Source organism: Gossypium hirsutum, chromosome A12, assembly GCF_007990345.1.
Source record: "Gossypium hirsutum isolate 1008001.06 chromosome A12, Gossypium_hirsutum_v2.1, whole genome shotgun sequence".
Taxonomy (NCBI): Eukaryota; Viridiplantae; Streptophyta; class Magnoliopsida; order Malvales; family Malvaceae; genus Gossypium; species Gossypium hirsutum.
In genome coordinates this window covers 12674445-12687287 of record NC_053435.1, presented here as the reverse complement: position 1 = coordinate 12687287, position 12843 = coordinate 12674445, and the positions used below count along the sequence as shown (strand labels likewise).

At 34.3% G+C, this 12843-nt stretch overlaps 1 protein-coding gene and 1 long non-coding RNA gene across 2 annotated transcripts; one reads left to right on the top strand and one right to left on the bottom strand.

The window, feature by feature from the left end:
- The first annotated feature begins 8725 nt into the window (after nucleotides 1-8725).
- Nucleotides 8726-9524, top strand: LOC107927169 (uncharacterized). Its single transcript, XM_016858198.2, has one exon. The coding sequence runs from the start codon at nucleotides 8990-8992 to the stop codon at nucleotides 9437-9439; it is 450 nt and encodes a 149-aa protein (XP_016713687.1). The 5' UTR covers nucleotides 8726-8989; the 3' UTR covers nucleotides 9440-9524.
- A 434-nt stretch (nucleotides 9525-9958) lies between these two features.
- On the bottom strand, nucleotides 9959-12355 carry LOC107927179 (uncharacterized). Its single transcript, XR_001692392.2, has 5 exons — nucleotides 12004-12355; nucleotides 11233-11684; nucleotides 11094-11145; nucleotides 10621-11001; nucleotides 9959-10076 (listed from the first exon to the last, which is right to left on the bottom strand). It is a non-coding gene; the product is annotated as an uncharacterized lncRNA (long non-coding RNA).
- Between the last annotated feature and the right edge of the window lie 488 nt (nucleotides 12356-12843).

Genomic DNA, 12843 nt, shown 5'->3' with positions numbered 1-12843 from the left:
TCTCCACCTCTATCCGATCTTAAGCACTTGATAAATGATTCACACTGAAGTTCAACTTCAGATTTATAAACTTTAAATTTATCAAGCGCTTCATCTTTTGAATGCAATAAATATACATAACAATATCTAGAACAATCATCAATAAAAGTAACAAAATATTTCTTTCCACCTAATGTAGGAGTATTATGCAAGTCACATAAATCACTATGTATCAAACCAAGCAATTTTGTTTTCCTTTTAACCTTAGGGAAAGGATTTCTTGTAATTTTAGTCAACATATAGGTATTGCATTTTTCAATATTATTATTAAAAACAGGAATTAAATCTAATTTATACATGTCATTCAATTTTCTATAATTCAAATGACCTAATCTATAATGCCACAAACAAAATGATTCAACCATATAAGCAGAAATAGTATTTTTATTCTTATTAATAATATTAAGTTTGAACATGCTTTCATACATATACCCTTTTCCCACAAAAATTCCTCCCTTAGACAAAATAAACTTATCTGCCTCAAAAACAAGTTTGAAACCAAACTTATTCAACAGACTTCCAGACACTAAATTTTTCCTAACTTCTGGTACATAATATACATCATTTAAGGTTAAAACCTTTCCAGAAGTGAATTGTAGTTCAACAGACCCTTTGCCTTTAATTGTTGCGGTGGAAGAATTTCCCATGTACAAGACATTGTCATTTTCACATTGTGTGAACTTTGTGAACATGCTTTTGTCTTTGCACACATGTTTGGTTGCTCCGGTATCAATCCACCATGATTATCATCTTGTGCCATATTAATTTCAGATATCATTGCAACGAACTTTTCGTTATTATCAGCCTTAGAAGATGATTTCTTCTTTAAAAATCGACATTCATTCTTGAAATGTCCCGGCTTTCCACAATGATAGCATGAGCCCTTTTGTTTCTTTTTGAACTTAGGTGCTCTATCAGCCTGATTGAACTTTCTTTTGAATGGTTTAGTAGTCTGTACTTCCTCCGTAACATGTACTTTGGCATTTTCAGAATTTAGGTTCTGATCTTGTTTTCGATACTCTTCTTCAATACGAAGATGATTTGCCAAAGCCTCAAGAGATATTTCCTCTTTCTTATGTTTTAGACTTCTTTTAAAGTCTTTCCAAGATGGAGGAAGTTTGTCTATTATAGAGGATACCACAATCATTTCATCCATTTTCATATCATATTGCTTAAATTGATTCAACATCTTTTCAATATCACGAAATTGTTCCATAACAGAACGACCATCAACCATTTGATAATTATTGAAACAACTGACAAGAAATTTCTTACTTGTAACATCTTCGGTCATGTATCTTGCCTCAAATTTGTCCCATAATTCTTTAGCGGTGACGTCGTTTTGGTAGGTGTCGAACAAACCATCAGATAAACAATTCAATATGTGGCCCATGCACATGTAATCAGCATTGTCCCATTTTTGTCTTTCTCGGGTTGCAGCAATAGATTCGTTTTCATTCTCTTCAGGTCTTGGAGTATCCAAAACATAAGCAATCTTCAAAGTTGATAACAAAAGTGCATCTTTTTCTGCCATCGTCGAAGATTGCCACCATCAAAACGATCAAGTTTAACAAAGTTGGAAGCCAACTCCTTTAGTGTTCCACTTTCATGTGTTGTGGTAGTCATCATGAATTATAACCTTAAAATTGTTAGTACAAAACTCCGGTAAGGAAAAAAACTCGAACACACGATCGGAACTCGAAAAGAAAAAGAAGAAATAGGACAGGCTCCAAGGCGTGTATCAAGCCACTATCTTTAAGGTTATATTTGCCCCCACTTATCTTCAGTGTGCAAACGAGTTCCAAGCAAATTAACCTCGAGGATACAATGAAGCCAATGACTATTTGTGTTTTGCACTGACGAGAATAGTCCACTATGCACTGAGTAATGTATAACAAAAACTCAATTTCTACAAAGGATTTCTGCAGCAATACTTTATAGAATAATCTAATAATATTAGAAAATGAAGGAAGAGAAGAAATAATATTAGAATTTGTTGATATGATTTCCAAATGAAATCCCATTCCTATTTATAGGAATTTTCATGTCTCTTCATAGAGACATCTTTCAATAGGTGTCTTTATGAATAAATAAATAATAATTATTCATTTAATTTTGTAACTATTCAAATAATATTTTTTGAATAGTTACAATTCTTTTTTAAAAAATCAAATGATATAACTTTTGACCAATGACCAAAAGTTTTATCTTTTGATTAATTACACCCATTCATTTATAGTTATTGGGATACTATAAATATTTGAAAATATTCCAACAGAGACTCCAGTTAAGTTCTTGACAATCTCTGATTTTAGTTCTATTCTCTAGATTTTTAGTAGGTCATCTCATTCTAGAATAGACACAAAGTTCTTAATGATTTGCACTAAGTTGAGGTTTAGTGGACTCATGGAACTAAGGCTCGGATGGTGTGTTGTTTAGATGTGATGTGGAATGGAGATTCAGATTTTGAGGACTTGGAAGAAGTAAGATATTTGAAAACTCGAAAGGGAGTAAGATTGCCAAATTGACACTTTGGGGTGAAACATACACAGATTGAGTACCTTGAAGAATTTCCCAAAGTTGAAATTCCCTTGAGTTTTCCCCTTGAATTTCGGATTTGAAAAAATAGGATTGTTGTTAAAAAAAGGTGACATCTATAAAATTGTACATCTTTTGAGTAACATGTGAATAACACTTGTACCATTTTTTATTAGAAGAATATCCTAGGAAAATACATTTGACTGATTTGGGATCAAGTTTGGTTCAATGTTGTTGGTGTATGTGAACAAATGTTGAACAACCAAAGACTTTGAATGGAAGATCAGAAGGAAAATATTTAGCACGAGGAAAGGCTTGTAGGAGGACTTCACAAGGTCTCTGAAATTTTAGCATTCGACTAGGCATTCTATTGATGAGATAGGTGGCAGTAAGGATGGCTTCACCCCAGAAGTGTTTAGGTACATGATTAGTAAACATGAGTGATCCAACTACCTCAAGTGTCTATTTTTTCTTTCGTCTATCCCATTTTGTTGAGGGGGTGTCAACACAAGAATTCATATGAATAATTCATTGTTTTATGAAATAGGAACCCAAGGCTGATGTAAAATACTCCCTGCCATTATCGGTCTTAAGAATCTAAATTTTGCTTTTGAACTGGGTGTGAATCATGGAGTAAAAAGACTTAAAGATTTCCCCAGTTTCATATTTTTCTTTCATAGTGGTTCTAGTATGATCGTCTATAACAGATATGAACCAACGAGACCCATTAATATTTTGCACTCGTGAAGGTCCCCAAATTTCACTATGTATTATAGAGAAGGGATGTGAAGGCTTATATTGAACAAATGAGGAAGTAAATTTTCAAGGTACAGAAAATTTGGGTGATCAAGGCGACAGTGCCATAACATGACTTGATTTTCATTTGAAATAGAAACATAATTGGAGAAAGAGTTAGAAACACAACTTGAATGAACTTGTCCATATAGAAGAGAGTTCCTTTTAAGCAAGTAAAGACCAGCACAAATTTCAGTATTGCCAATCACCTTTCCTAAATTTGCTACTTGAAATTCACAAAGATTTGGATAAAATTTAGTCACACAGTTCAAGTCATGAGTGAGTTTGCTAATAGAAATCAGGTTGCAATCTAATTTTGGAACATAAAGGACAGATGAGAGAAGAAGGTCCTTTGTCAATTTGATTGATCCAATTCTTGCCATTTTTGAGAGTGATCCATCTGCTATTCATACTGTATAGGGGCTTGACTATGGACTGTACTTGTAGAATACATTAATCTCTCCGGTCATGTGATCTGAAGCTCTAGGGTCAACTATCCATAACCTTAATTTTCTGGTTGCTGCAATATGAGCAGAAGAAAATGTACCTTGATGTACTAGCATGCTTGTATACTGTTCAGTAGTAGGGATATTTGTCCGAGTAATTTCTATAGTACCTCAATTTGCTCCCGGGTGAATGGATTGATTTCTTAGCTAGTGTTGTTGTTAGAAGTGTTGACAACATTTGTTCGACTATCCCGATCCCGGCGTGCTCGGTTATGCCTTCAATCAGCAGGCTTCCCATGAAATTTCTAGCAAGTTTCTCTAAGGTGATCAGGTTTCTTACAATGGTCGCACCATGGTCTTCCTTTTCTTTGCTTGTTATCCTGAGATGAGTTATGTGTATATAAGGCTGAGCTTTCAGCAACCAGGAAACTCATTTTTTCTGTCATCATTAGTTTCTTCCTACTTTCTTCTCTTTTAACTTTAGCAAATGTCTCTCGGATGGAAGGTAGAGGCTTGCTGCCCAAGATTCTCCCCCTTCATCCAAATCATTATTGAGACCAAGGAGAAATTTGAATGTTTTCTTTTGGTCAACAATATTTTTGTGTAAAGCTGCATCATCTGAACATTTCCAAGGGTATATTTTAAACATATCAAGGTGCTACCAGTATCTAGTTATTGTGTTGAAATATTGAGTGATAATCATCTCCTTTTTTTTTGTAAATCATGAAGACGAGTTTCAATTTCAAAAAGTTCAGAGGTATTTTTGGAACTGGAGTAAGTTTCTCTTGCCGCATCCCAGATTTCCTTAGCTATGTTGTAGAGAAGGAAATCTTCTCTTATTTTTGTGGTCATGGAGTTTATTAGCCATGATATGACTATATGATTTTCAATCTTCCACGTGGGACACTTGGGATCCATTGTTGTCGGAATATGATCCTCATTGGTGAGATAATTATTCTTTCATTTACCAGAAATATACATAAGGAAGGATTGTGACCACTAAAAAAATTTGTGGCCATTGAGCTTGTGACTAGTGATAGGAATATCAGAGTTTTTGGTGATATTGGCTGAGAAATTTTCATAGTTTTTTGCTGAAGGATTATGCTCAGGTCTGGATTTGACTTCCGAAGAGGAGATGGTTTATGTATGCATGTTGTTTTAGGGTTTAGAGCCTAGTTTTGGTACCATGGGAAAGTTAGTACGGGAAAATTATTCTTCTTATAAAAGAAATACAACCTAACTTATATATTAAGATGACTGACATTTCAGTCCATTATTCTAGGAAAGATAATGGGATAATCCCACAAAGTTAGGAATCTTAATAAACAAGGAAAGCAACTAATTAGAAATTAATAATGACTGATCTTATTTGTCTTAAGAAAATAAATAATAAATCCTATTCTACCAGATTATAACATATCAGTAAATTTCTAATATATACAAGCTAACTTGGCTCTTTTCTACATGAAGTTATTTGGGTGAGTAATTGTAACAAGTTAAAGTTATCTATTAAGATTGTAGATACTTCTTATCTAAGGGTAGATTGAATTTTAGCCAATAGGTTATTGAATCGATTTTTGAATAAATCATGTACTAAGTAAGACTCCACGGAATAGAATTATTTTTCGAACTGCGTTAATAAAGATTGTGTGCTTACCTTCACTATTTCTCTTATTTACTTGTTGCTTTTTTTACAGTCTTATTTGAACTTTATCCAACCAACTCTTAGGACCCTAAGTTGGGATAGAGTGCAAACATATTTTTTCAATTAGTCTTAGAGTAGGACTCAACAGTTAGTTGAAGGCAATCATTGCACTGATTACAATCATGGAGGCCATGAAAGAAGCAAGTACCATCTCTTAGCTCCACTACTCATTGGATATTTTAACTATACTTATTGGAAAGCTCGAATGAGGGCTTTTATTTTTGGAAAAATTAGTTTGAAAAATAGCGGAATAATGCACAACATAATTTAAAATTTTCTTTCGAAATTGACATGTTGTGGTATTTATAGCAATAAAGTTATTTACCTGGATTGTACCTGTGTTTTGTATGAAGTTGACTAAATCATTCTCTACTTTCAACCACTCGATCTTCTCCACTATCCTCGACCTCAATTTGCTATAGTGTGGGCTCTATTAGCAAATCAATGAAAACTTTATTGTGAAACTTTAAGGGGTTGAAAATCGAAAGAAGATTTCTTGTCAAAAGATAGAATTTATTTAAGAAAATAATGTTTCTACATTTGGATAGAATATCAATGTATACAAATATTAACCAAATAATAATATTTAAATAGGAAAATGCAACTCCTACTAAGAGTGTACCATTGGGGCGGCAACGGCAACCTTTTTTTGGGACTAGGGCTTGCCACAATTTGCTGTTAAATTAGTCTTGTCAGAACTTGTCATTTATCAAATCAATTATATGTGTATTTAAATCAACTCATATAATTTATTCAAACCCGATAAATATATTTTCGTATACACAAATTCTATTTATTCTTTTTAATTAACTCAAATAATCAATCATATTAATTAAATTATTTTCTCAACCCAAATTTAATTCTATTAAAATTATAACGATTTTATCGTGCTATAATCTATGAACAATTTAACTTAATTATCTTGTTCTCGTGAAACTATAATGACTTGATTAATTTAATTTGTTCTTCAAACTTAAATTATTTAATTTCATATTAAATAATAATTCGGAGACATAAATTAATTCCAAGTCATTTCTTGTTCATGGTAAGAAAACACATTCACTGCGGATAGTGATACATGCGATCAATTTCTCTAGTTAGTTGAGGGATCAGTTAGACATATATAATTATGGCTAAAATAATTTGTAATTAAGTTCTAACTCTCTATCCATTAATTATAACATTATTTATCATGATTGAACTCTCCCCATTATCTATATTAGGAAAACTACTTTGCTAAGTGTTTGTTTAATAACCTTCTCATATGTGTTACCGTCATAGGATATCTTTAATCCATTTAGGATAAATTCATTCTCTCAATATAATTCTATTTTATCTGATGATAATTATTACATTTCCCTTCCTGAAAAATCAAATACTAATAAATAGGGTTGATTAAACCATTTATTATTCTTGTTGGAAATTCTTTTCCAAAAATTTCAGTAAAACAACATATCTCCTCTAAACTTCTTTTCGGTTTTCTTGTTCTCTTTTCTTTCTAATCCATTCTTTAGGCTTCTGGAATTGATCTGTAAGTGTTCTAATTACTCTTATTTGGTTTCCAGAATCCCAAGGATCATTAAACAAGTTCAACAGGCTACTTATGTCCTAAGTCTCATCCAATTCAAGTTCAACAAGGATTCTTCTTGTTCTTGGCCAAACCTTGCTTATTCTCCATTCCTATTCTTTTCATTTTTATTCGTATTGGATTATATATGACTTTGAGAATTTGTTGCTTAATTTTTCAGATTTAAATAGGTCTTGATCATGTTCTCCTGCTTCAAGTGGAACTCCTTTCAGATTGAGTCTTTTCATATCTAATTAAATCCTTATAGAGTATCATGGGCTTCCTTATACGTGCTCTTGGGGGTTGTGAGGTGACAATTCATTTCTTTATGCTTCATTTTTGTGCTAAATGCTCCACACCACTAACACTGCGTCAGGGGGCTTGAAGCTTGGAGACTATGCCATACGTCTCCCTCTATAATCACCCGTGGATAAGATCTTCTCAATGCACAAATCGAACGCGGTAACAAAAGCCTGTGCCTCGAGAATTTCGGACCAAAGGCCTCAGCAATGCTGGCCACCGACACACACCAAAGCCGCGTCACCCAATCGGTCCCACCCCTACTGCCAGTTTCCCATAAGCCGCCTCCACATTGAGCTTGAGTACATAGGGAAACCATTTAATAGCATATAATTATGCAAGTAGACTTCCACTTGGAGACTACGCGCGTGTTCAAAGACGGGATGCTTGGAGCCTTTTGCCAGACACCACCATAAGTTGTAATGCACGCTTAATCCAATCAATGCAGCGTTCATCATCCTCTGCCAATAGGGCCTCGTTTAATCCCTTATCGCATGGATGATTGTCTCTCCTGGTGCATAAATGTCAATGCAATCTTTAAGGTTATCAACATAAGAATTTTTTTTTATCAAATCAACAAAATAAAAATAATGTAAAACTAAAGGGACATTTTTAGCTTGGTTGTATTTTTGGAGACGTAATGGAAAAAATATGGGTAAAACATCAATCATAAAATATTGAGTAGTGTGAACTGTAAACAGTAGATTTATGATATTTTAATTATTTTTATATAATACTTAGAATTACTCATAAAAATATATATATATTTGAGTGTGCTTAAACTTCTTACGAGTTAAAGATTTAGTTAGCAGTTATGGTTTTAATTTCAATTATAGACTAATATTATTTTATTTGATTATTTTGATGAAAACTTTCACTTTTATATTTTGAAATGTTTGTATTTGATTATTGATTGTTTTATATTTTATCATTAACAAAATTAATAATTTATTTTCAATTAATATGACAATTTTATAGGTAAAAAACACACTTGAATTTTAAATTGACCTCAACTCAATTGCACCCATAAACTCAAGCAAGTTTCAAATTCTAATCTGTATAAAAAAATGCGAAGAACCGGTGAACAGAAAACGATATTTGATATATGAAAAGAGTATGTTTATGATAAGTCCAAACGAAGCGAAGACTTGACTGGTCACACCGCTTGTGACAATTTTAATTTTCTAATAGAAGAATTACTTAAATTCGAAGAAATAATTATGTATTTGAAGTTGTGTTTTAAATTGCCATGATCTCAACATCACCAACAGTTGATTCAAGAATCTATTACGGAAACGTAGCAAGATTAAACAAATCAATCAACTTTATTAATACTTTCTCACCGACCTTCATTACTATACCATGTTCCTCAACAAAAGAAAATATAAACCTGAAACCGACCAACTTTTTTAGATATAAATCTACCAATATTTTATTTGCAACTAGGTGATTAGCCATGTGTCAAGCTTTAATTTAATGTCATTTGAGATCAACGATACATCTTGACATTCATGTCTATAAATAAATTGTGGAACGCATAGCTATAATATTCATCATCCATTCTGTAGTTTAACTGCATAGATTTTTCCAATTTCAACTATGGAATCAGCTTCTCTTTCTTCCTCTTCTTTCCTTCCATCTCTACATTCCCGGAAAATGTTTACCCCACGGTGGCACGATAAAAGGTCTCGCTGCAGTCTGGTTTTTGCAGCCGGAAGAGAGTCTCAACAATGGAATCACAATGGACAACTAGTGAATGAAAGCTTGATCGTGTTAAGGAAACGGATTCATGATATGAAGATTATTGAGAGAAATTATGAGCCACCGGCGGATTGGATGGAGTGGGAGAAGCAGTATTATACATCGTACAACGAGTTCATTTGCCAAATTGTGGGGTTATTGCAATCGTATTTGATGAATACCAAACCTAGCTTGGCTCTTGGGATTTTAGCGTTGGTTACAATCTACTTGCAAGCATCCATAATCATGGATTTAGTGCACTTGGTTCAGGCTGCCAATGGAATCTTGTCTACTATCGGTTTCCATTGACATTTAAATTGTATATAAAGTCGTAGGCTCGGAGCTTAGCAATGCATAAATAAATTGTACATATTAAATTGGGTTAATGTAAAAATTTGTCTAGAAATTAAAAATTTTCACTATACTTACTTACCACTATACTTCAACCTTATATTAATGCCACTGTAACACCCCAAACCCGGCCTACATGTTATGGCCAAATCCGAGAGTGTTACAAAGAAGGGTTTTGAAACCAGTGTTACTTCAATAAAACTTTGTAAAGTTGTTCAATAAATCATCCAAGTTCTATATCCCATATTTGTTTACGTAACTATTATTGAAATCATTATTTAATTAATTCTTTTGCCAAAACATAATTTAGAGCGAAAGTCTTTGAAACCGTTATATTTTGGAAATCTAATTCATATTTTTAGGAAAGAAAATCTTTGTTTTTGTAAAACAAAGTTTCTAGTCAACAGTCATGATAAAAGAGTCAAAACGAAATCCAAATCCAAAAAAAAAAAATCAAACAATCTGGAGAGTCTAAAATTACATAACTCTCATAAATAATCCTTAATTAAATAAAAACCAATATTTAAATTCAGTTCATAAACTTGTGATCACCGTGAGACTCCGTCGCACTGATCCTTTTAAGTCTGTGGATTACCTGTACATAACAAACAAACAGATGTGAGTTTTCGTAAACTCAGTGTGTAACCCAACAGAAGTAGGCATGCAATATACACAAAAATCTCATATACAGACAGATACAGATGTGGACTTAGATTCATGACAGATGCAGATAATAGAATTAGATAAACAGAGCAGATATTCAGAGTCCTACACCCATCCTTTACACACCATCTCTGACCATCCCATCACACCAAGTGAGGTTAAAAACACCCACCCATCCCTACGCACCATATAGTGTTGATGCAGCACATATCAGATAATATGCAGACAAGCTGCCAGAATATAGGCGAAGAGTCACCATACATATCACTTCCTCCACATATATATATAATTCCCATCTCCAAACACAGATACAAAATACAAATGCAGATATATCAGATTAAACATGCTTAACATGCTCGTATACAAATGGATACATACTTAAATAGTATAGTCAAACATACATTTAGTATCTTGCTCAGATTAGTCTATTAGAATACCATCGCACACAAAATAGGTTTTGGTTAGCATTTACCAACCCTACGGTAGGCCCATAGTCAATCGGAACGACTCGTGCGACCCTAGAGAAAGTTTTAGAATTATGAGCCCGCAATTCCCGTGTAGGTTTACAAGCCCGTATGGCCCACACGGCTTGGCCCAAAACCCACACACCCATGTGGCATTCCCGTGTGGGCCCACACGGCCACTCTCACACCATTACACGGTCGTGTCCTGCGCATGGCCATGCTGTTGTCAAACATACGGCTGTGTCTCACACATAGCCAGTCACATGGTCAAGCACACGTCCGTGTGGCGTCGACAGAATGCTTTTTCGGCTTTCTCAGAAGCTTGATTTTTTCGTGTTAGGAGTGCACACTTGATTCGTTTCGATGCGAAAACAATCCCGAGCCTTTAGAAACCTAAAAAAAAAATACCCAACACCGATTTAGAAGTTTGATAAACGTCAACAAGAACCAACACAAAGCTGACTTAACCACCGACGACAAACCACCTCTAACGCACACTATCTGTTGGAGTGCAATTCTCCGCCTCATAACCTTCACCTAATCACAGAATCCGCCAATTAATCACTACAGTTTAACATCACTAAACTCAAACCAAAAGTTAAAAGGATGCAAAGTTTTACTTACCAGCCGATTGAAGAACCAAGAAATCACAGTAGCGATGATTGAATAAAGGATTCACAGACTGAATCAAAGGAAAACGAAAGGAAGTTTACCGATAAGGGAAAAATGTTAGAAGGGGTATAGTGGGCCAAATATGCCTAGGCCCGTTACAAACAAACCAAGTAAATAAATAAATATAATTAAAAACCCCAAAAAAATTACATGGCCAATAATGTCCTATTACAAACCCAAATACCCAAAACAGTCCCTCTAGCCCAAATCTGATGGCCCAATACTGAAAGTGAGCCCAAATGGCCCAAAAGGTTTCAGCAACCCTAGGTCATCCCTCCCTCGTTTGCGCCGCAACCCTCTGCAGCCTCTAGATCCTGCATGGTGCCAACGCCTCAGCAGCTACATCGCCCCAGTCTCCGTACCCTCCAGCGCCAGCGCCCAGCCCTCGTACACACGCCCCGTACCTGCAAAAACATACAAATGCATAGCAAATACAAACAAACGAAGCAAAGAGAGAGGAATGAAATTTGTATTTCAAATTTTTATTTTGTCCTTTTGGTTTTCTCTTCGGCTATAAAACCTTTGTTTCAATTGTAAAGAGGGGTTCCCCCTTTTCAAAATAGAAAGAGATACATATGTAATAGCAAAGCAAAAGAAAAAATAGACGAAAAGAAGGTGATTTTCCCTTTTCCCTTTTTTTAATTCTCTGCTCTTCTTGTTTTTATTTACTCAAGTCCTCTGTTATTTTATCATCAAAAAGAAAAAGAAAGTGACGAAGCTTACCTGCGTTCCGAAGCGTTCGAATCCCCACTTGTTTTACTACCGTCGAAATACAGTGTTGATTTGGGGCTGGTAAGCGAGACCCATGAATCCCCTTGGTTCAATGAAACCTCGATTGACCACTCTATGGGTCGAAAGAAGAGGCAGAAGAACAGTCATTTGGGGAGACCATTGATCGGCTGAATATTAAAAGGGGGAAAACTTTGGTTTTTTCTCCTTTCTTTTTTCTTTGTGTGAGCGCCCAATGTCAATGGCCTCAAAACGACACCATGTGGCAGCCCAATACTCGATGACTCGACCCGCGCTAGGTTCAAACTCGCGCACTGGGTCTTTGAGGGGTAATTATGCGTCTGGTCCTCCCTATTTGCGCAATGACTCAATTGGCTGCTATTTGTTTTGTTCCTTTTTTTTAAATTCGGCCCTTATAATTTATGTTCATTTCATTTTAGTCCATAATAAAGCGCAGCATTTGGAGCCTAGAATAATTCCCGTTTCAGTCTTTCCATATTTGTGTACATTACGCGTCGGCCCTTTTGTATTTTAACCGTTTATATTATTTAAATTTTTTATTTTAGTTTGATTTCGATTTAGTTTTTTTTTTAGATTCATTTCATGTTTCTATTCATGTTCATTTATTATCATAAATTGTATCATTGGTATCACTTATTTTTTTTATTTTATAATTTTGGTAATCATATTTTCACATTTTTGCATACTATTTTTTTCTTTTATTATATAAATGTTCTTATACATACACAATTACATATATATATATAGGTACTTTGTAAAAAAGCTAATTCCACTTTGTATAAACTATTAATCTCATATCATTTTGTACTCGTA